The sequence below is a fragment of the Diabrotica virgifera genome, chromosome 3 (genome assembly GCF_917563875.1).
Source record: "Diabrotica virgifera virgifera chromosome 3, PGI_DIABVI_V3a".
NCBI classification, from domain to species: domain Eukaryota; kingdom Metazoa; phylum Arthropoda; class Insecta; order Coleoptera; family Chrysomelidae; genus Diabrotica; species Diabrotica virgifera.
Window position 1 is genome coordinate 131,748,127 of NC_065445.1, and position 26,112 is coordinate 131,774,238.

A 26,112-nucleotide genomic window follows, 5' to 3' on the forward strand; every position below is an offset into this window, starting at 1 on the left:
TTGAACTTTTTAGTTATGTTAATTATCATTTAATAAATGCATAACGTATCTTCACATATGTACCTATGTGCGGCTGATTCGTTTAAATATTATAAGAATTATTGTGCATTTAATGGTAGAAGCATATAATTTGGACTACATATACTAAACATATAAAGGTTTAAATTTAGATATGAGGCCACCTCAGTTTTTGTTCCTTTTACAAAAATGGCGGGCATTCCAAATGGCGACTATACATATATGATTAATAGCACGATAACTTTTGAACGAAAAGTCCGATTTCAGCCAAATTTGGCATCAAGGTTCTTTTTTTGATATCTAAGATCGAGGTCTTGAATCGGAGGAATTGGTTTACCAGAAGTTGTGTTTTTACTGTTTTTTATGTAAAAATATGTTGTTCCTTTTTTAACTCTTTCACCCTGTATATGTATATTTATTTTTTAAAAAGGTAATACCGCCATTGAAAATAGTGTAAAAATATATTTTTTAGGAAATATTTTGAACTTTTTAGTTATGTTAATTACCATTTAATAAATGCATAACGTATGTTCACATGTACCTATGGGCGGCAGATTGATTCATTTTGAATGCCCGCCATTTTTGTAAAAGACAAAATCTGAGATGGCCTCATATTTAAATTTGAATCTTTGTATGTGTAGTATGTGTGGTCGAAATTATATGCGTCTACCATTAAATGTACAATTATTCTTGTATTATTATTTGCACGAATCTTGTATTATATACAGGGTGAAAGAATTGAAAAAATATACAACATATTTTTACATAAAAAATCAGGAAAAACACAACTTCTGGTAAACCTATTCTTTCGGTTCAACAGCTCAATCTTATACATCAAAAAAAGAACCTATATAGGTACCAAATTTATTTGAAATCGGACTTTTAGTTCAAAAGTTATCGTGATATTAGTCACAAATGTATAGTCGAAATTTTGAATGCCCGCCATTTTCGTAAAAGGTAAAATCTGAGATGGCCTTATATCTAAATTTGAACCTTTGTTGTGTAGTATATGTGGTCCAAATTATATGTTTCTACCATTAAATTCACAATAATTCTTATAATATTTGCACGAAACTGCCGCACATGTGGCAGATACATGTGAAGATAAGTTATGCATTTAATAAAAGGTAATTAACATAACTAAAAAGCTAAAAATATTTCCTTAAAAATATTTTTACGCTCTTTTCAATCCCGGTATTACTTTTTTGAAAAATTAATATGTACAGGGTGAAAGAATTGAAATAATAACAACATATTTTTACATAAAAAATCAGGAAAAACACAACTTCTGGTTAACCGATTCTTCCGGTTCAAAAGCTCGATCTTAAACATCAAAAAAGAATCCATTTACCAAATTTGGTTAAAGTCGGACTTTTCGTTTAAAAGTTATCGTGCTATTAGTCACATATGTATCGTCGCCATTTTTAATGCCCGCCATTTTTGTAAAAGGTGAAATCTGAGATGGCCTCATATCTGATTTTGAACCTTTGTATGTGTAGTATATGTGTATATATGTATATAAATATGTATATTATATTCTTATAATATTTGCACAAATCTGCCGCACTATATGATGTAATGTGTAATACGCTGTAATATGCATAATTGTTTTATGTTCCCTTTATTGTCAAAATTTTATTAAATAAACGTAGGTATATCTGGATATATTTTTAAATTAAAATTAGAAAGCATAATTGACAAATAATTCTATTTTATTGTTGTCAAGATAAAGGCTTGGAAAAGAATGAATAATTAAATATAAAGTTTATTAGTTATTTAATTAAAAGAAAATAAACCAATAGAAATGTTTCTGATAGTAATAGGTCTGTATCCCGCGTATGAAAAAAAGTTGATTAGTAGCAAGCTGAAAATTTGTTAATAGCTTAAGGGTGTCTTGTCGGATAAACTTTGATATATGGGAACACTGGAACAGGGGCAGTTTTAATTGTGGAACAGGTTAAAAATTTGGAACGGTCACACCACGAAAAGAGCACATTTATTTTGTCAGACAGAACAGACTTAAACTCTCCGAACAGAGATTAAACTCTCATGCAAAAATCAGACTGCTATTAATCACCTGTCATAATTCCTGTCATTTGACATATTCTACATGTTCCACTCATTAAAACACCCATTTGGTGATAAATAGCAGTCTGATTTTTGCATGAGAGTATAATCTCTGTTCGAAGAGTTTAAGTCTGTTCTGTCGGACAAAATAAATGTGCCGTTTTCGTGGTGTGACCGTTCCAAATTTTTAACCTGTTCCACAATTAAAACTGCCCCTGTTCCAGTGTTCCCATATATCAAAGTTTATCCGATTAGACACCCTTAAGATATTAACAAATTTTCAGCTTGCTATTAATCAACTTGTTTTTCATACGCGGGATCCAGACCTATAAATATATTTCTAAAAAAAATTGGATCGGGGGGGGGGGGGCTTTCCATTCCATACCCCATACCCCCTCCGGTGTTTGGCGGTACCTACGACAAAATCTTCAAAATATTTCAGGTGGTAAGCAGTTGTTAGAAGGTTGGGAACCTCTGCTTTAGATTGGGATTAGCATTATAATATTAGTTCAGAATGTTTAAGTATTATTTAGTAGCGTTGTATTTTTCATTATATTTTACTGCTGGATGTTGTGGTAAGTACTGCAAATTATAGATTATGAATTTAATTATATTATTGCAGAGATGTTATTATTCATCAATTATTAAGTTTCATGGGTTATATAAGTCATGGCCGGTTCAAGGGTTTTGAGCGCCCCGGAACCACGAAATTTTTGGCCCTTTCATACAAAAATATACATAGGACTCCACCCAAATCTTATTACAAATATACTCTAAATAGGGGTAGTGCCCTAGGTTGGCTGTATACCATATAGTTAAAAAGCTCTAACATGAAATAAAAACCACTTCTATGTAATAATTTATGTAATAAAATTTTTTAGTACCTATTTACTAAATAGTTATTCAAAATATAATTTCACTCAAATGCATTAAAATTTACATGAGTAGACTTGTCTCGAAATTACAATCATTTCATTTCATTTCATCACAGTCAACTCTGAATTTTGATTAATCACGAAGTAAATTGTAATTAAAGTTTATCTAAATCATATCTTTGAAGTCCACAAAACTGTCACTCATAAATACTATTAGTCGTGGCCGTTGAAAACAGCTTAACCCAGCGTGAGCTAGGCCGATTAGAGGAACTATATACTTTTGTACCACTGACCAAATTATACCTACTTTATTATCTATGGGATAAGAGGGAACCTCTGCCTTTATCTTATAAATCTTATAAGTTTGATAGAAATTAAATAATAAATTTAAAGATTTCCAGCATAAGTTGCATTAGTAATCCGCTAGTTGGCGATAACAGCGAAGCTCACAGCGTATATTGGAAATATACAGATGATCCCAAATCCTTTTTTCAGTGGGTCATTATTTTTGACGTCATATACGATATACGATTTTAAGAATGCCGCGAATCGATTCATGATAGATATTTTAGTTAAATCTGACAGTTGTCATATTATTTATATTTATGTTTATACAGTATGTCCCTGTAAGTTGGAACCATTGTACTATAAAATATAAATATAGTATTTTTACTACAAAAGCGATATTATGTAGGTCAAAATTTTTGACGTAAGAGAACTGTCAAAACATTAGAATGTGACTTTTCATTATTGTTATGTTTATTATAAACATGGTTATTTTCCTAACTAGTGCGGAAAGTGATACTTTCACGCACGAGGCTGCCGTTGACCCGAACGACGCGATAGCGGAGTTCGGGCAAGCAGTCGAGTGCGGGGAAGACACTTTCCGCATGAGTTAGGAACAATATTTTTTCTAGGGTCGTACGTTTAGAAAAAAGCCACAAAAATAGAGTTATATAAATTTTTATTTAGAAGTGAAAATACACAAATTAATTATTTGACAAGGTTGTCAAAACCAAACTTTCAATATAATGGGTTACCATGACGACGATATTGGTTTCCATGACGACGATTCAAAACCATTGTAATTGTCTACTGATCTGACTTTTAAATATTATGTCAAAATAATTTGATTTCATCGAATTATCGCGCTAATTTCATTAAAACATGAACATAATAAGATAAATTTGAAATAAATTAGTAAATATTATCTAAATTTTAGTTTATTGCATGTATTATAATATAATATTTAATGCCATATTACAAGGTATTTTACTTTCCCGTCGTGCGGGAAAGTGCAACTTTCGGAAACGAAATGCGTGCGTGAAAGTGGCTCTTTTAGCACGGCCGTAGAAAAAATATTTTTTCTACAACTGTGTTAAAAATGCAATTTTTAGCTCTCCATACGAGCGTTAAAAATGCTACTTTAAGGCACTAGTGCTTTAAAAATTTTTAAGGCACTGCAGTTAAAAGTGAATTGTCAAATTGTGAAACGTCAAAATATTTATATTTCACTTATTAACATCAATATTAATAGTACAACTTGCGCAATTTGAAAAAGGTGGTTTAATAGGCCAATCAAGTTAGGTTTTTACTAGACATAACGGAAAAGACGAGGTTTGACAGTTGAAATGTGTAGTATGAGATATTACAAAAAGACTACCATCTTTGGATTCATCAATTTTTTAGTGAAACATTTTTTAAATAAACAATCGAAACGTCAAACTTAGTTTTTTACTCATAACTTAAAAACTTGTTTATTTAGAAATTTGACGTCCACAGGTAACTTTCTCAGAAAAAAAAGATACATCGAATGAGATACGCTAAATAAAAATCGGTTAATAAACAAAAAAGTTATTGTAAAACGGATGACAAAATCACTGTTTTTGAATATAGTTAATAACAATTTTATTGTTTGTTAAAATACGTTTTAATATACCCAAAATTGAGGGCACTATGGTGTTTGAATGGTTTGCAAAAAATGGTCCAGATCTGTTAAATAGTTTTCGTAAAATTGAATTTGTTTAAAAATTTTTTTGAAAAACGAGTTAATTTCTGAGGCTGGTCCAGTTAATATGGCTGAATGTATCTCAATAATCCGGGGCTCATTTCCTTCGTTAAGATGTATACTAACAGCTTATGAAAAAAAAGTAAAAAAAATTACATATACGTACACAAAATTATTTGTTAATAAATAGCAGTTTTTAAGCTTATAAACAATTACAATAATTTCGTAGAAATTAGATCAAATTAAATGGCAATAAAAAATACGGAAAGCTGGTTAAAATACACAACTTTCAGAAAAAAATTTAGGTCCTACGACCCTTGGGGTCTGAGATAGCCCCTTTTTTTGAAAAAATCACTGTAACGTTAATTAACAACACTAAGAGCTGAAATTAACCAATCTTTTATAAGAAAAGTCAAAGTTTTTAACAAAGTTTTTAGTAAGAAAAAATGTTAAAAATTGTTTAAATAGGAGTGTTATAAACACAGAGTATTTTGCGTTCCGACTAAAGTAAAAAATAGCGGGCCTAGTCGACTGACTGAATAGTGGGCGCGATTGGCGACCGGCATGCGGCAGCAACTATTAAAATTACGTTATCCCGACCACAAAAATCCACTTTAAGGTGAATAACAAATTTTCGTCATTCCTTATGTTTTCGAGGTCTCTGAATCCGAATATGGAGTTAATTTTTTTCTAGAATTAGTGGAACATGTTCAAAAATCAAATTTTATGCAAAAATGCGAAAAATCAATTTTGATGATTTTTCAATTTTAACTCACTGTATTTTTGGTCGCTGTAAATATATCCTTTTGAAAATTATACTGTGTTATCTTTGAAGCATTTAGATAACAGTGAGATTTGTTAAAAATGACTCAACACGTTAAAAGAGAAGTTGTTAATTTTTAAACATTTTGTCGTCAGATTTCGTTAGTTTCATGTTTACTTAAAAAAGTTGAGTGACAAACTTTTTAGTTTATAATTTTAATTAACACAGAAATAAAATATAATTTATGAAGAAGTTTTCCAAAAAAATTTAATTTAAAATATGCAATAGGAAAAATGTTATGTGACTTTATAGACGAGCGGCACACCCCAAAAAAAGCTTATTTCTCGAGATACTGATACTAATTTTGGTCATACTTTATATTTTTGATGGTGCTCAAAACTAAAATTAGGGTTGTTTTGAATTTTACGTGGGGGAACATTATCAAAATCGCAACTGTACCCTAAAAATAAAAAAAAATCACGTTTTTTTGAGTTTAATTTGCTACATCTCTGTTCCATTGTAATATTTTTTTCTGATATTTTTATAGTATATATTTCTCACCTTTCTGAAGACTTTGGGACCTGCTTCAATATTTCTGTCTTGCCATAAAGAAAGTTATAAATTGTTTGAAGTAAAAGGTGCAGATTCTTGAATTGCAAAGTTTAATCGCAAAAGTTGAGTAACAAAATTTGAAATTTAGCTGTTTAATTAATTTTAAGTTAAAATCTAGAGTACAGAGAACAAAATGTTTTATAGAAAAAAAGTGGTGTAACTTTTAATTTTAAGAAAAACGTGATTTCATCTTTTTTTTATTTTTAGGGTAAAATTGCTATTTTGACAATGTTTCCCCATCTAAAATTCAAAATAAAACTCATTTTCGTTTTCAGTACCATAAAAAGTATAAAGTAAGACCAAAATTAGCCATTCACCACACCGTGGTTGATATCTCGAGAAATGAGCGTTTTTTTGGGGGGAGTACCACGTACCACTCGTCTATAAGGTCGCGTAACTTTTTTTCTGTTGCATATTTGGACTTTGTGGCCTTTTTATTGTTATTTTTTAAATTTATTTATTTAAAATATAATTTTACTAAATAAATGTGCAACATAATAATATTCATAAAATTCAAGTTTCTACCAAAATATATAAATATAATATTAAGCTTCAAATCCGGTATACTGTCAATGTTAAAAATGGGCTGCAACGGTCTAGCGCTAGCGAATGCTAGTCCGCGAATTTATTCTCATTCGGCTGAGCCCATCATTTTTTTTTTACTTTAGTCGGAACGCAAAATACTCTTTCTTTATAACAATACTGTTTCAACAATGTTTAACATTTTCTCTTGCAAAAAACTTTGTTAAAAACTTTGACTTTTCTTATAAAAGATTGGTTAATTTCAGATCTTATTGTTGTTAATTAACGTAACAGTGATTTTTTCAAAAAAAGGGGCTATCACAGACCCCATGGGCCATAGGACCTAAAAATTTTTTTTAGAAGTTGTGTATTTTAACCAGCTTTCAGTATTTTTTATTGCCATTTAATTTGATCTAATTTCTACGAAATTATTGTAATTGTTTATAAGCTTAAAAACTGCTATTTATTAACAAATAATTTTGTGTACGTACGTGTAATTTTTTTTACTTTTTTTTTCATAGGGTATTAGTATACATCTTAACGAAGGAAATGAGTCCCTGATTATTGAGATACATTCAGCCATATTAACTGGACCAGCATCAGAACTTAGCTCGTTTTTCAAAAAAATTTATAAACAAATTAAATTTTGCAAAAACTGTTTAACAGATCTGGACCATTTTTTGCACACCATTCAAACACCATAATGCCCTCAAGTTTAGGTATATTTAAACATATTTCAATAAACAATAAAATTGTTATTAACAATATTCAAAAACAGTGATTTTGTCGTCCGTTTTGCAATAACTTTTTTGTTTATTAACCGATTTTAATTTAGTGTATCTCATTCGATATATCTTTTTTTTCTGAAAAAGTTACATGTGGACGTCAAATTTCTAAATAAACAAGTTTTTAAGTTATGAGCAAAAAACTAAGTTTGACGTTTTGATTGTTTATTTAAAAAATGTTCCACTAAAAAATTGATGAATCCCAAGATGGTAGCCTTTTTGTAATATCTCATACTACACATTTCAACTGTCAAACCTCGTCTTTTCAGTTATGTCGAAAAACGGCTTATTTTTTACTAACTTGATTGGTCTATAAAAGGTTTTTTAAAATTTAATTTAAACTGTATTATTGCATTTTAACACGTTTGTAAAAAAAAACACGTTTGTAAAACTGTTAAAATTTGTTAGAATATACAACAATAAAAGTAAATGTTATTCTATAGTTGTTAGTTGTTATGATTTACGTATTGACAGTATAGGCAGTTTTGATGTAATGTCAAGAAAAATATAAAAATGGAATGTCAGTCAAGTTCAAGTAAAAGTTTCTGTAGGTAATCCTGTAATTGAGAATAAATAATAGACCTGGATCCCGCGTAACAAAAAAAAGTTGATTAATAGAAAGCTGAAAATTTGTTAATAGCTTAACGGTGTCTAGTCGGACAAACATTGATGCACGGGAATACTGAAACAGGGGAAGTTTTAACGGTGGAGCATGATAAACGTGTTGTCCTGACAAGTTTATGATGGTGAAAAATAGCAAGTTGTTTTTAAGTTTATTCAATAGCCAACGTTATATAATATATGAAAACATGTTTGTCCGACAAAAAGGTTGGGCATTTTAACGAGTCCGACACGTAGAACATGTCACATTACAGGAACTATGTTGGTGATGAATAGCAGTCTGATTTTTGCATGAGAGTTTAATGAAAGGTTAAAAAAGCAATTGGAAGTTCTGTCGGACAAAATGAATGGGAAATTTTCCTAGTCGGACATTCTAAACATGTAAGATATAGACAAAAATGTTGGTGATAAATAGCAAGCTAATTTTGATTTGTTTATGTAAAAATTATATTTTGTAACGCAAAAAGTTATATGTCGGACAAAAAGTTTGGGCAAAGCGAAGGAAATAAATAAAAAACATTTTTTCAGAATGACTTAGTCACATATTGATAAAGCTATTTTAGTTGTATATTATTATTTATATTCTCATATTTGCATGTGCACATATATACATGCACGCTCCAAAAACAGTGAGGTAAGTATCAATGCATGTATATATTGCAAAACAATTATTTTTTTGGGTGGAGTTTGTTCTAGATATTCTCAAAATGACAATAAAAAATGTCAAAGAACATGTGAAAGCAATCTCTTAGGGTTTTCTAATTAGGCGCATCAGAAAGTACGGAAAATTTTATACAAAAAACGTTGTATACATTTTTTTCCATACTCAAATCTTAACCCTGTAAACGACATTGAAAAATGTGAAGAGTCTAAAACTTCGGTGCTTATAAGAATAGACGTAAATATGACACATTATGCTTAGATGTATTAGAAGGCTGCATTTGCCAGTGTGACTCTTTGTGCTATGCAAAGTAGTATTTGAAAGTACATGGTCTCTGAGTTTCTGTTTGCCACGTGTGTTGGAAATTAAAATTTATATTAACTATGGAGTGTTTTGTGTCTATTTTTGAGTGTCAACAGTTTAAATTTTAAGTCGCCAAATCAAAAGTGAAACCATTCAACGGAACATTTTTGAGTAATTTTCGAACATTTTATAAAGTTAGTAAAATACTTGGTCATCAATTCAATGAGGTTCAGTTGCCAGATAATTGTGAAAGTTCTATTGAATATCATTCTTAGTGCTATAATGCTTTGCTTGATTGAAAAAGGGTACCTAAATAAATTATTACTAAAATTGTATAACGTAATTTTTCTCAACTTTCTACAAATGAAATAATAATGTAATTAATATGTCACATGGCAGGAAATAATTTGCTGCCAAAATAAATCGATAAGTTTAAATTTGAAATTACGATTGCAATTTATTATGAATTATTGTCAAAAGTGACAGTTTTTCTTAAATGGAAATGTATTCATAGACATAAGGGTAGACAGGGAATACAGTGCAAAAAGTCGATAGGTGGTCTATCTATCTCTTTTAACCAAGCGATCCCGCGCATGTGGCAGACAAAGATAGCTAGACCACTCAATCCATAATATAATTTGCCTGATCTACTATAAATGTATTACAGTGAGGTATCTAAATGATGTTGACATAAATCGAAAGATATCGATTGTAATTGATTGCAGGTACTTTTGACATAGAATAATCACCCTTATTGAAATTTCAAAAATTATTTTTTTAAATTGTCCGACTACAAAATCTACCCCTTATTTTTTTCCGACAACAGTCATTCTTGGTAAGGAATAATTTACTTAATTAAATTTCGTCTTTGTCGGAAAGCTATTTATCACCAGCATTTTTGTCTATATCTTACCTGTTTAGAATGTCCGACTACGAAAACTTCCCATTAATTTTGTCGGACAGAACTTCCAATTGCTTTTTTAACCTTTCATTAAACTCCCATGCAAAAATCAGACTGCTATTCATCAAAAACATAATTCCTGTGATGTGACATGTTCTACGTGTCGGACTCGTTAAAATGCCCAACATTTTTGTCGGACAAACATTTTCGCATATATTACATAACGTTGGCAATCGAATAAACTTAAAAACAACTTGCTATTTTTCACAATCATAAACTTGTCAGGACGACATGTTTATCATGCTCCACAGTTAAAACTTCCCCTGTTCCAGTGTTCCCGTGCATCAAAGTTTGTCCGACTAGACACCGTTAAGCTATTAACAAATTTTCAGCTTGCTATTAATCAACTTTTCTTTCTTACGCGGGATCCAGGTCTATAAATTATAATTGTTGATATATAAGACGTTTGTAGAAAAAATATTGAATGATATACGTGTTAAAAAGTACATTTTAGAGGCACTCACGTGAATTGCAGAATTCGCTTCATTCTGCAAACTTTCACATGCGTTCCTTAAAATTGTACTTTTAACACTTATATCATAAATAACTATTAAGAAAAAAATCTATAAATATAGAATACAATTTCACTATACATTGTCCGAATATACCAATGACATAAAATATTTATATTTACGTCGTTGAGACGTATATATTATTACAATGAGATACGATAAATGTCATTATAAAATATAATGATGTGACGTCACAAGTGTTCGCGCGCTTTTTGGGTCGTTTGAAATGGTTTAAACACACAGAATATTTTAAATTTGTACTTCTAAGTTATTATCAGTTTTTGCGGCGTGAAATTTTTGAAATTTCATATTTAAACAAAACTGAACATTATTAGGTAATAAAAAAATGTGCAAGTTCCCTATTGTCATTTTATCCGCTAACATTTTACCTAACATACTGTCACAATAGATTACTTTTGTTTCAAACTATCTTTATTCGCATCATTGATTGGTTGCCTATTAAGCCGCGTTAATATGGAAATACCCTGTATAATAATAGGTTCATGTCACCAGCCCCCCTTTTTCGATTTGAGGGTCGAAAAAAAGGTCACTCGTTTGTATTGCGTTAGTACTGGATCGTATCACGCTTCATTCGTTTGTACTGCCCCCACCCTTTTAAATCTGTCTGGAGGGGCTGATGACATGCTTTTCCCTCCTTTTTTATCTGGGGTTCCGGGATGGATATGTTCGTTTGTTCTGCGTTAGTATCGCATTGTACCGCTCTTATTTTGTTTGTACCGCCTCCACCCGTCTAGATTGGCCTGGGGGGCCAGTGACATGCTATCCTTCTACTCTGCACTCTTTGGCATCTGAACGTCGAAAATAGGCTATTTCGTTTGTACTGCGTTAGTACTGGATTGTCCGCCCTTATTTTATTTGTACTACTCCTACCCTTCTACATTTAAAACAGGGGATGATTAGTGCTTGGAGTAAGGACACAAAATCAGCCAAACCTTTCACATAGTAACACAGTGGATGTAAAATTTGGTAAATTCGTCAAAATTGCAACGAATTACATTTTGAAACTGAAAAACAGACTTGCAGCTACTCTCTTTTCAACTTCGCCACTTTCAACTTCAACTTCGTTGTATAACTTCAACCCTTTTGTCTTCCCACTGGGGGTAAAAACCACCTTGTAATCAGAAAATTTACAGGGTCCATTTCTACGCCCCCCCAAAGTGGGGTAGGGGGTCGAGCATAGTATGAGCAATTTGTGCTCAATTTGTGCTATTTGTGCTTCAGGGTCATTTTTGTGCCGCTTTCCTTCACCCTGGACATTTAAGACAAGTTTGGGGGGGGGGGGGGGGGGGGGGGCTAACGAAAAGTTCGAAAAAGGCTAATTGCGCTAAAAAGGCGACTCTGTTGTCACTCTGTTTCTCTCCGACTTTGATTTTCGATCCTCTTTTCATTTTTCTTATAAAAAGTCGGTTCTTTGAATTTTTGGAGAGGTGGTGAGATGGAGATGGATATGGAAGATAAAAAGATAAAGTGATGAAAATGTGCAGATGAATAATGGGGAGGTGGTGAGCAGTGGCGGCTCGTGGCCTTGGAGACAGGGTCGGCAAGGTTTGTTTGTCTCCTCATATAGGTATACCATCAAACTAAAAGGCTTAAATGATCATAGGAGATTTTGTTGTTTTTTGCTTTTTTTTATTTGATGTATTTGTTTCTTGTTTCTCTTGTTTCATGGTGTTTCGACAATACGTGTTGATTCTACCTTTGAGACAAGGTAAATCCCGTTTATTTGAGGCAGAAATTGGTGGTAATAAGAAAATTGATGAACAGTTTGTTGTAATGAATTGCAGTACTTACTACATAGAATTATACATACATATTTTGTAACTTATCCCACTTTCTGAAAATATTTGGATCGGCATAATTTTTAAGTACCTAACTTGTAATAATAAATATCTTGGAAATTCTTTGCCGAAGGTAACTTTTAAATTTTAAATCGTCAAAGAGGTCAAAAATTTGCAAATCTTCAAAATTCGAAAAACGAGTATCTATTTGCATATAATAGTAGGTATCCAAAATTTCAAGATATACTTACTCGTTTTTCGAGATATGTATCATGTCGTTGTCTTTTTTGGGATGGTTCGGAAATATCAAGCGAATCCAAAACGTCACTGCGTATATATTGGAAACTACTATCATTACGAAAATCTCTGAGATTTTGCACCAGCTTTCGTATTCTATTTTTGGAATAAATAATGTCAGTTGACTGATTTTGAACAACAAGGAATATCTTGGGCAAACTCTGTCTTAAAAATATTTAAAAGAATATTAAAAGAGTAATTATTATTTAATAAAGTTCTCAAACCGATTGCTTCACGGATCGAGGTATCGCCACTTTCAAAATCATCGCCTTCGATAATAAAATCAAAAACTTCCAAAAGCTGTTCACGAAAATCTGCTACAGATACTAAAACTACCAGAGATAATCTGCTTAGATAAAACTAACCGAAATTTAAAATTTCATCGCGTCTGACAAACTGTTCGCTTTTTTTTTTCGAAACAAATTTGTTCTAAAGCAGTAATCCGTTTAGGTGAGCTAAACTGGCAAGAAAAGACGATATTCTTTATTTTTTTACACGTATCATGTAAAACTAAATTCATTATATGCGCATAATAGTGAGTAAATAAAGCTTGTGATGCAATAGTTTTAACTTTTGCCTGGAGACCATTCAATTCACCACTCATCACAGCAACGCCGTCATAAGATTGCCCCAGTTTGCCCTACCAATTTATTTTTGATATCAAAAAATTTGAATCTGTTCTTTAAAACACCAAAAATATATTCTGCCTTATTGCTTTTACTCACATCTCTAAAACCTAAAAACCTCTCATAAATATTACCACGTAACGCGTATCGAACAACAATAATTGATAATTGTGAATGCCATGATAATTAGAAGTTTCATCTACTTCCAGCGAAAAGCAAATGGTTTTCTAAATCTCAGATTCAACAACGTTATTCAAAATGTAACTATTTGATTATATGTATTAGTTCATTCTGTATTACGAATACACTTAGAATCAGAAAGTAAATAGGTATTTCTAAAACAATTTTATTAATTCTCTATAATTACTTTGATTCTTAACAAATGCTTGGATCCATCATGCCCACTAAATGATAATTCCTGACAACTTAAAAAAATTACAGTATCAATTAAACGACGTAAAACAGCGTGATTATTTTTGACAATTTCTGCCGATGCATGCTTCCAAATGAAACACCGACCGGCGCGGCAGACCGAAATGTGCCGTACCTGCCGCTTAACCTGCCATGCCGTATCTGCTATTGCCCACGGAGAGAATGTAATGTTCGCTTGCTCATCGACTTGTTATTTCGTTGAGTTTTACGTGTAAATCGTCAAGCTACGGATGAGTTGGGGACGGCTAGCCGAAAAGTCAGATGAATGGCTCGGATCATTGATTTTTTGAGAAGTCTGTTATGCGCAGGGATCACTTAACGCTCGGATTGATCAAATTCTTTTAAAAACCATGAAGAACATTTAGTCTGTATTATCTGACAGATTTTTTTTTATTTCACAGATACAAATATTAAAAAAATCTATATCTATAAATGTGTGGGTCGGAACTGCCGACCCTGCCGACCCTGACCGGCCGCCACTGGTGGTGAGATATAAATGGAGTGACGGAAAGATATAGTGATGGAAAGGTGGAGATAGATGAATGGAAAGATCCACCCCACCTTTTTATCACTCCATATCCATTTCTCTACCTCCCCATCTGCATCTGACCAGCTCCCCATCACCCAGTTCTCCAGCTTTTCTTCACTCCATCTCCATCTCTATCTCTCCATAACTCCGTCTCTATCTTACCGTCTCTCCATATTCATCTCTCCATCTTTCCTCCACTCCATATACACCTTTCAATCTCTCCAAATCACCACCTCCTCATTATCCATCTCAACCTTTCCATCACTCCATCTCCACCTCTCCATCTCCATCTCACCACCTCTCCAAAAATTCAAAGAACCAACTTTTAAGAAGAAAAATGAAAAGAGGATCGAAAATCAAAGTCGGAGAGAAACAGAGTTCAAAAAGAGTCGCCTTTTTAGCGCAATTAGCTCAGTTTAGCGCAATTACTTTTCGCTAGCCCCCCCCCCCAAAGCTTGTCTTAAATGTCCAGGGTGAAGGAAGGCGGCACAAATTCTAGGACCCTGAAGTACAAATAGCACAAATTCAGGGTTGACAGGTTTAAACCAACTGGTTTTTTTAAGAAAAAAACCTAGTTTTTTTATTGAGCCTCTAAACTGGTCTTTTTATTTAAAATTTTGAATACAGCTGCGGCAAATGAAGAAAATTAAGATAAATAAAGTCTGTTTTTTACTTTCGAACTTCATCTTGAGTCATTTTGAGTATTATTACGTTTGAAGATGTTTTTTTGTTATATTAATTTTTTGTGTGTATGTAAATAAAAATAAAATTGTCTTAATCATGTTTTCCATTGTTGATTACTATTATTTTATAAAATAATTTATTCATTTTTAAATTATTTAGACTTATTATACTTTGTATTTAATAAATCTAGTTTAAACCAAATAAGTGGCTTAAACCAAAAAACCTGGTATTTTTGTTTTTTTTGGAAAAAATCATGGTTTTTGCCAACTCTGGCACAAATTGGGCACAAATTGTTCATACTATGTTCGGCCCACTACCCCACTTTGGGGAGGGGGGGGCTTAGAAATGGACACTGTAAATTCTCTGATTACAAGGTGGTTTTTACCCCCAGTAGGAAGACACAGGGGTTGCAGTTGTAAAACGAATTTGAAAAGTTCATTTCGGGACCTGAGTTCTGATAGAACATTGTGTTAAACAAATCCATGTACCATTTTTTAAATTGGTAGCGTAAAACTACTCAGAGATTCATCTGAGTTCCCATCCCCCGTGGAGAGTGGCTTGCAAGCCTGATTTTCAGTTTCAAAATGTAATTCGTTACATTTTTGACGAATTTACCAAATTTTACATCCGCAGTGTTACTATGTGCAAGGTTTGGCTGATTTTGTGTCCTTACTCATAGCACTAATCGTCCCCTGTTTTAAATGTAGAAGGGTAGGGGTAGTACAAACAAAATAAGGGCGGTAAAATCCAGTACTAACGCAGTACAAACGAAATAGCCTATTTTAGACGTTTTTGACCCCCAGGCCAGCATAGACTTGTGAGGGCAGTACAAACAAAATAAGGGCAGTACAATGCGGTATCAACGCACTACAAACGAACATACTCATCCCGACCCCCAGATCGAAAAAGGGGGGATAGCATATCACGAGCCCCTCTCCAGACATATTTAAAAGGGTGGGGGCAGTACAAACAAATGAAGGCTGATACAATCCAGTACTAACGCAATACAAACGAGTGAGCTCTTTTTCGACCCTCAAATCGAAAAAGGGGGGGATAGCATGTCACCAGCCCCTCCAGACAGATTTAAAAGGATGGGGGCAGTACAAACGAATAAAGGGTGATACAAATCCAGGACTAACGCAATACAAATGAGTGAGCTTTTTTTCGACCCTCAAATCGAAAACGGGGGGCTGGTGACATGGACCTATAATAATCCCGGACGTACTGTCACTTCGAGCTTAATGCGTTAGAGCGAATTCGACAAACGATGACGCACTGAAAAAAGGGTTTGGGATCATCTGTCTGTAGCATTAATGAAGGAAACGAAGCAATCTTAATAGACCATCCGGATTTCATTCAATACGAAGTTCAACTTTGTGATTTTTGTGTACTGAAAATTTCATGAGATAAGCAAAAAAAAAGGAAATAAAAAAAAGGAAATTTAGAGTTGAGCCAGGTTATTTTTCCTGAAAGTCAAATTTTTTTTCTTTTCATAAATTTTTTAAGATAAAATTTTTCGTTTTTACTATCTGTCGTTATGGAATTTTTTTTTGTGGGTGCCTTATCGTGAAAACTAACAAACTTTCAAGTGGCATAAAAGAGAAAATCACGGACACTGACCTATTAACATTACATGTTTAGGTCATAATTATCACCCTTAGGACACCAGTAGCCCTTCTGCCAAAATAAAAAAAAATAGAATTAATACTCCTCTATCGATTCGTAAAATGGCATAAGGGAAGAAATCGTCGCAGCACATGCGATTTTCTTTACGAAATAAAATTCAATTTCCGCGCAGATGTTCCTAGGAAACCCTACAGTTTTCACATATTTTACTCTCATTTACTTCATATTTCAGTACTCTCGATCAAAGGCATGTGGGATAAAATTGTGAATGAACTTCTATTGAAATCTGATGGTCTATTCCCGATTTTATAATTCTGTACAAACCCTTCTTAACTATAATATTATTTATTTTCTTCTTCTTCATGTGCCTTGTCCGTTTCGGACGTTGGCTATCATCATAGCAACTTTAATTTTGTTTGCAGCGTTTCTGAATAACTCGATCCATGTTAGTCCAAACTATTTTCGTAAGTTGTGAAGCCATAAGTATCTTCTTCTTCCGGGTCCGCGTTTGCTCTCTATTTTACCCTGTATTATCAGTTGGATAAACATAGGTTGTCTAAACAGCGTACTGTGGAGTAATGAAATAGGAAAAAGAAGAAAACACAATATCTACGAATCTCTTATTAAAAGCAGTCTATTGTACGGAGCAGAAACTTGGCGGATAACCGAAAACAACAGAAGAAAACTGGAGGCAGTAGAAATGGACGCTTTTAGAAGATCAGTAGGAGTGTCACGCAGAGAGAGAATACGTAATGATGAGATAAGACAGCGAATGGGGGTTGACGGCTCTCTAACAACAGACATAGAAAGAAAACAGCTGATATGGTACGGACACGTCCAGAGGATGGATAACTCAAGACTCCCTAAAATAATTATGGAATGGGTACCACCAAACCGCAGAAAGAGAGGAAGACCCAAGAAATCTTAGAGAGAGGGAGTAACGAAGGCGATGAGCGCAAGAGATCTTAAGGTAGAATTCCGCACCAAGCGACCGAGACAGGAGACCGCGACAGGCGACAGATAGGCGAGGTCTCCCCACTACTGCTCTCAATGCAATTATATCAGGGTAGTTCAGCAGCTCGCGACCGAGGCCAGCGACCAACTATCGCCTATCCCGACCTATCTGTCGCCTGTCGCGGTCTCCTGTCTCGGTCGCTTGGTGCGGAATTCTACCTTTAGAGAGGGCCAATGGGATGATAGAGTGTCATGGAAATTAGGCATCGGACAACGTCGCAAGAGGTTTTAAAACCGATTGATATATATTATCAGTTGGAGTATATGATATTTATGATGTCTCATAATATGACCGAGGTATTCAAGTTTCCGTTTCTTAATTGTGAAAGAGATTTCTTTTTGTTTTCCCATTTCACATTTCGAATGCCTCCAGTTTCCTCATTAATATTTCCGTTATTGTCCAGGCCTCTGCGCCATACAGCAAGACTCGAAATACATAGCACTTTAGCACTTTAGCAGCCGTATTTTTAGTGGGAGAGTGATATGTCGCACTAGGTGAATATATTTCTCATGTTGTTAAATATTACTCTGGCCTTTTCAATTCTAGATCGTATTTCGGTTGTTTGATCCCTTTTCGAGTTGACGACTATTCCAACATACAATAATACGAGTCAACGTCTTGAATTAATTGATTTTTTATTAGTAATAAAATATTAATTTATTATTTATCAGTAATAAAATATTAATTTTTGACGACGATATTTTTAATGCTATTTTTGTATAATTGTTCACGCCATGATTTGATTAAATAGATTTTATTTTCACGTTCTAGGTACAGATTATCCATTTTCTATAATTACCTTTGTATTACCCAATTTACAATGATATACAGTCGGAAAAATGAAAGAATACCCATGAACGAACATATAAAAAACGCTGTATTTTCCTGTCACCGTGTCACAAAGAAAATTGTCCAGTGCAAGTACATGTAATAATAATTATTACATGTACTTGTGCTGGGCAATTTTTTTTGTGACACGGTGACAGGAAAATACAGCGTGTTTTATATGTTCGTTCATGGGTATTCTTTCATTTTTCCTACTGTATTTTTGTTTATTAGTGGACGTAGGTAGATTAAAATTTAATTAAATAAATAGGTATTACGAAAGGGTGTGAAAATTTTAATTAAGACGTTTATTATTACAGGATATTAAAAATTAATTACTTATCAGTAGTAATTACACGAGAGCTCCAAAATTATCGATTTGTATCCAGAGTGACACTTTGACAGTTTTAATTTATGAATGTTAGAATGTATTTTTGCGTAGCAACGAAAGGCATCTGACGTAATAGTTGACAACGAGATATTATCGAAAAAAAAAATTTAAGGCACTCGTGGGAGTGCCGACAGAAGTGAAAACTTCTTATAGTAAATAAATTACGAGCTCAATGATTTTCCCCATCCAAAAAGAAGTGCTATACCTATGCAATTTATGTATACATACACGTAATTTATATACGTACAAAATTTATTTCGGCGAAGTGATGACGGTCGCAAATTCAATACTTCTTCCCCATCCAAGAAGTGCACAACGTCCCTAAAGAAATTTTCAATTCAAAAATTTATTTCGTCGAAGCGATGACGTTCCCTAATTTAATACTTTTTCCCCATCCAACAAGTGCACAACGTCCCTCAAGAAGTTTACACTTCAAATATTTAGTTCGTCGAAGCGATGATGGTCGCGATGACGGTCACTAATTTAATACTTTTCCCATCCAAAAAGTGCACAACGTCCCTAAAGAAGTTTTCACTTCAAAAATTGATTACGTCAAAGCGATGAGGGTCGCGATGACGGCCCCTAATTCAATACTTTTCTCCCATTCAAAAAATGCACAACGTCCCTAAAGAATTAGGTCATGAAACATCTTACTACGCGATTGGAAGTTAAAATCATTAAAAAATAATCGGCATTAATATCACAAGAGAGTGAGAATAAATTGACAATAATGCGACAATTTTTCGAAAACTTAGAATAACAACAAAATTGAGAAAAAGTGGAGCATTATTTTCTTATTTATTCTTACTGTCGTGATATTCGTAAGGTTATTTTTTAATACTTACATATAAAACTCAAGCCTTTGTATAAAAACATTCAGTGACATTGATCCCAATTAAAGTGACACACATTTTTCAACTTGTCAAAGTGAACACTACAATTTAGCAAATATTTAGACGAAGATATTAATAAAATATTAGTTAAAATTTTTTATAAATACAGTTTTATTCATGAAATAATCTTACAGAAGGAAACTCGAGCGCTTAATTTTGCCGATTTGTGTTCTCCGCGTGACAATTTGACATTAGATGCAGAACAAAGTTTATTATGGATATTTTCTTAAATGTGACAGTTGTTAAAACTAAGAAACTGGTTGCAATTAAACAGAAACAATCTACTTAAAAAATTCCCACTGTAATTTTGTACAGTAGAAAATTACCTATATAATAATAATCTGATTGGACAGAATTAAACAAGTGATGAAAAATCTTACTACACGATTGGAAGTTAAAATTATTAAAAAATAATCACTGTAATTTTTATTTCTGAAGCTTTCTATCGAAATAATCGCGTTAATTTTAAAAGATGAACACAATAAGATAAATTTGAAATCAATTAGTAAATAATATCTAAATATTAGTTTATTGCATGTATTATAACTATTATTGTTCGTCCGCTATAACTTTTCCCATGAAGTCAAAACATAAAGTGAAACGTACGCCGATGTGTGTAGTATATATTATACAGTATAAAAAATGTATATACACATCGACGTTCGTTTCACTTTATGTTTTGAGTTAATTTGTTTGAAAATAAATCGTGACGCTTGGGAAAAGTTATAGCGGACGAACAATATAAAGCCATATTACAAGGTATTCTACTTTCTCTACGAAGCCATGTCTAGGAAAGGATTGGAAGACGGATACTGGGAAGGTCGAAAAAACATGGAATTCCTAGCTCACTGAAGGAAAACGGTATTAGCTGTAGACAACCCTTTATATAAATATCTAGTGAGGGAAAGTACAACTTTCGGAAACGAAATGCGCGCGGGAAAGTGACCGTGGCACGGCCATAGATAAAGTTTATTTTGGTTAATTTTCTTAAATATGACTATAAAACTCATTTTAATTAAACAGAAACAAAATACTTAAAAATTAGTCTCAGCATAATAATGTAAGTAGATTATTTCCAGTATAATATAATCTGATTGGACAGAATTAAACAATTGATGAAAAACCTTACTACCTGATTTGAAATTAAAATCATTAAAAAATAATCAGTGTGAAATCTAGTCTTTAAATTAAAATAAGACTAAAAATGATAACAAGTACCTACTTATAAAATGAGACAGAGTAAAACAAAAAAAAATATACAGGGAAAATCGAAACAAAGCAAAATGACAAAAAAAGCAAAAAAATTTTAAGGCAAATACATTAGCAATCATGGTAAGAGTGTATTCGCCAAAGAGGGTATAAAAATATTCCGCCCACTTAGAACTCATTATCGATCATCAATGGATGCAAAGATACGAAAATCTGTGGTATAGTTTATTTCACAGATTTTGTCCTATGAGCGAAATTATATTCGGGGCATATTTAGACATCTTTGTCAGATACCAACCAGTTAGAATTTTAAACGCAAACAACTGCATCTAGGTTCACCGGTAAATAGAAAATATGCAATACAGAAGTTTCTACTTAATTCACATTCCTATATACAGTTGGGTCCCTGAATCTTTACCCGTGCGTCATCATTTAAATCATACGAAATAAGTCGATGATAAGTCGGAAATTGAAATTTACTAAACGCAACAGCAAGTCACTTACTGTAACTTGCTGTTGCGTTTAGTAAATTTTAATTTCCGACTTATCATCGACTTATTTCGTATGCTTTAAAATGATGACGCACGGATAAAGATCCAGGGACACAACTGTAGTAGAGGTCATATAGGTACTTATCGTTTTTAAAGGATTTCAGTTAAAATTAAACAGCGGTATTGTATGTTGTCTAATATTTTCGTTACATCTGGGAAAATATGCGCCTTATGGGAAAACATGGCGGATACGATTCGTATCGAGTGTTCGTAATCCGGGCCCTGTTTTTCAGTAGACGTGAGGTCAATAATTATAATTACGACGTGTTTTTTGTAGATGTCAAACTCTACACTTACTAGGGCATAGGTAATATACATAATGTACACGCAAGCGCAGATAATCTACTATTCTCTAACACGTACACAGTTGCGTAGCGTGAGTGTCAGCTGCCCGGGGCGGTGGACAATTTTGCCGCCCTCTTATTTAGGTATTTTAATTTAATGTATTCGCTGTGAGCCGATGAGTAGAGTGGGTTTGACAGTTTTCGCCAGCGCTGTTAGTGGCAGTTTTGTGCATTGAATTTGAACAATTTTATCAGAAAAGTACAAGTTTCAAACCTCGAGAGAGCGCTACCGACGAAACTCACAGCCAATAAAAACAGAGATAATCTCTAAATTTCACATAAACTTCTCCTTTTTCTCAATGGCCTCTTGCGTAAGCAGTCATCCAGTCACACGATTAAAATTATAACGAATAAAATAAAAAAAACATAATTACTGTTACTATTAATTCTGTGTATTCGTTCAGTAATCAGGTTAAAATAATATTTCAGTTCATAATTTGTGTGTTTTCAAGATAAATATCTATTTTTCTCGTTTTGTATATTTCACATACACCAATTTTATCAGAAAAGTACAAGTTTCAAACCGCGAGAGAGAGCTACCGTCGAAACTCACAGCAAATACTATAAATTACATACATTAATTATAGAGAACTTTTGGGCGAGAACGGTCATCATTATTTTGCATTATACAGGTTAGATTTTGTCAAAATTATTTGCAAAGCATTTACTTTCTGAGCGCACAATTTTATGTCAAGTCCCCTTGTTTGTAAATATTTTTGTGCATCGTTCACTTCATGTAGCACCGGTTGGCACAGGGCCAAAAAAACAAAGAAATGAAAATGACTGTATCGAAACTAGTAAAGCACCTGCATCTGTTCTAGTGTTTAAGCTTTCACATGCCTCTGTCAGTTTTTCCAAAGTGACGAGAATGTGTTTGTAATGATGCCATGTAGCCTGTAGCTGCTTTTATAACTTCCCAACGATGCGATGTGCCCATCGTAAAGTGTCGAAAAAATTTACAGAATCCACTTTAACTGAGGCAGCGTGTAAACAAACTTGGTTTAATGAATGAATTGATCAAGGTACGAATTCAGCTTTAGGGTTTATTTCTTGGATTCTTTGCTGAACTCCTGAATACTTTCCAGCCATAACAGCAGCATTATCATACGCATGGCCTTTACAGTTGCTTATATGTAGGCCTAGGCCATTGAATCTTGTCCAAAATCATTTTTGAAATTCCTTCAGCAGTTTTGCCTTTAGTTTCAATGAAATCTATAAAAGATTCCATTACTTTTACTTCCTGATTTTCAATTACTACGTATCTTAATACCTGACTTGTTTGATCTTTATGAGAAAGATCTAGAGTGCTGTCGAATATAATAATTGAATAATACTTAGCCTTTATTTGCCCGATGATATGTTGGCGAGCATTATTTCCCAAAATGGCAATAAATTCGTTTTGTATTTGTGGTGACATATAAGTGATTGAAATTTTGTCACACATTTTAGAACTTACAAGATGTTCACGAAGTACAGGATCGTATTTGGCAACTAAATTAACCAATTCTAAACAGTTTCCTCTATTGGTACTGGTGTCGTTTTCTATATGTCCACGTAAAGCCAAATTTTGTTTGGCAAGGAATCTTATAATATCAAACATTCTGATAAGAATTTCCTGCCATCTCTTTATTTCTTTTGTCACTATGTCTTGCTCTTTTTTGTCAATAGTCTGTCCTTTTTGAAGTCTGCTCTCCAACTCCTTCCATTTGCAATAATTTTGGATCTGTAGTGCACTTGATTCAGGACTTGAAACCTTAGGATTTAATTTCCACCAAGTATTAAATCCATCAGATGAGCAAAATTTAGATCCATTCGGTGTATTTACGTTCTCAAATAAACGACAACAAAAGCAAAATAATGATGCTTTAGATGGAGAATAAACCATCCAGGTACGTAAAACTTTTGCGCCCTTAGTCAATGTAGGGTAAAACCATTCTTTAGTAAGCCGCCTTGTTTCTCCTTTTGATTTTATAGATACCGTGCTCCTTTCAATCGGTCCGAATTTGTAGTTGCGATAAAAATATAAAATGGTTCAAATATTTACAAAATATTTTTATTATTTATTGTTAAATTTTGCCGCCCCCTAAAAAGTGCCGCTCGGGGCGGACCGCCCCTGCCGCTCCCACTACGCTACGCCACTGCGTACAAACCTCGAGGTGGCGCTATACTCATTACATTCGTGTCGTGACGCTATTTCGTGTCTTTACGTGCGTGACGCTCGCCTCAATTTTACTATAGAGAAAAAGTAATACGCAAGTATAGACGCTTCACTTCATAAAATATGGGAGCAGCAGAAATCAATCAAAAATAACTTTATTCATTTTAAAATTAATTTTGTAAATTGCTATATTTAACTAATTATTTTTTAGAATATTTAACCTATCGGCTCAATCCATCAGAAGCTGTGCCAAGAACCTATGAAATCGTAATCAAACCTGACTTAGATATTGATGTATTTCATGGACAAGTAATCATTTATGTAGTGACTAAAAAAAGTTTAAATGGTATTACATTACATAGCGATGAGTTAAATATAACTGATGTTTATATTAATCAAATAAAAGGGTATTATGTAGAAGAAACAGAAGGAAGAATAACAGTCAAATATAATAATGGTTCCATACAACCGGGAGAGCACACACTTTTGTTTAAGTATTCTGGAAAGTTTCAGAACGAAAGCTCACGTGGCCTATTAAAAGCTTTATATGAATACAACGGCACTAAAGAGTAAGTTGTAATATGGTAATAATATTTTGGTCTTAAGGTACGATTCCGACAGCGACTGCAGACGGCAGGAATCAACTGCAGGCGGCAGTTATTGTCACCATAACGACGTCATTACTTTACACTATTAATTTTTATATTTATTAGCAACCGACGTTCTGCCGGACAGCCAGACAGCAGTTGCTAATAGGTTTGTTCTAGCAAACAGTCAAACTAGTCAGAAACTGTCAGAAAATAGTTGGTCAGTTAGAGAACATAATACAGTCAGCAGTGCTATCCCCTCTACTCGCACTGGTCCACTATTCGCTGATGGTTTCAAACCGTTTAAAACTGATGCTAGAACAAACCTATAAATTATACAAATTAATAGTGCAAAGTAATGACGTCGTCATGGTGACAACTCTAACTGCCGCCCTGCAGTTGTCGTCTGCGGTCGTTGTCGGAATCGTGCCTTTAATATTTTAAAAATACTTAATTTTTTTTACGTTTTACTGCCATATTTATTCATACTATTACGCGTGAATGACTTACTACTATTTTATTGTGACCTACTGATTTATTTTTAGGCACTTAATTGTTACACGATTGACTTTATTTATTTTTAAATAAGAACACTTGATTCATATTCTTTATTAGACAAAACAATTAAGTACACAATAAACACACAACTAACACAATATATTATAATTTATTTAAGGGAATGGGTACGTATTTTCGGCTGCAATGCTATTCAAATGGCGATTCATTTTTTTCGAATCCTGAGGAAGCTAATAAGTATTTTTGAAAAATTTAAAAGCAGAATGAAAGATTACGTTATTAGCGAGGGCCGAAAGTGCCTGAGAATTTATATAATATTTATTTTAATAAGTTACAGGGGTGAAAAACTAAGAAAATTTAGTGTGATTTTTAATTTCAAATATCTTATTCAAAATAAACTTTTTATTTATTCTAAGGGATTTTCGACCCTCGCTAATAATTTAGTCTTTCATTCTGGGTTTAAAGTTTTCAAAAATATTTATTCGTTTTTTCAGGATTCGAAAAAAATGAACACAATGTCCGTGGTAATATTTTCCAAATCTATCTTTGTCTTACAACGCACTCAGTCGAATAGGGCTTTTCATCGATTGTCATTTGTTTCTAGCTTCTGTCATATGTCACATAATATTAATATATCTACGTCATACATCTTTGGTTTGTATCATGGGTATTCTTGTTCTCATGATCATTTTTCAGTGCGTCACAGTTTTTAGATTTCTCTCTAATGCATTAAGTTAGATGAGACGGAAAAAGCGGTAGCTCCGTGATTAAACACAAAAATAATGCAGCATTATAATGGTTATACATATACATAAAATGTATATTCCTAACCTACGTTTGATTCGTTGATATTTAGAATGCGCGTTTTTTCTAGCCAATCAAATACACGTATTACGAACATTTGACGAAAACTTCGTTCATT

The 26,112-nt window shown here is 33.1% G+C and overlaps 2 protein-coding genes across 2 annotated transcripts in view; one reads left to right on the forward strand and one right to left on the reverse strand.

Moving 5' to 3' along the window:
- LOC126881317 (uncharacterized) overlaps positions 1-26,112 on the reverse strand; it is a 261,916-nt gene that overhangs the window by 178,836 nt on the left and 56,968 nt on the right. The window lies entirely within an intron of this gene.
- LOC114341112 (glutamyl aminopeptidase) overlaps positions 2,528-26,112 on the forward strand; it is a 256,934-nt gene continuing 233,349 nt past the window's right edge. The window contains exons 1-2 of the mRNA XM_050645538.1: positions 2,528-2,660; positions 24,299-24,656. Of these exons, the coding sequence (XP_050501495.1) occupies positions 2,600-2,660; positions 24,299-24,656 (419 nt within the window). The 5' untranslated portion in view covers positions 2,528-2,599. The remainder of the gene's footprint in view (positions 2,661-24,298; positions 24,657-26,112) is intronic.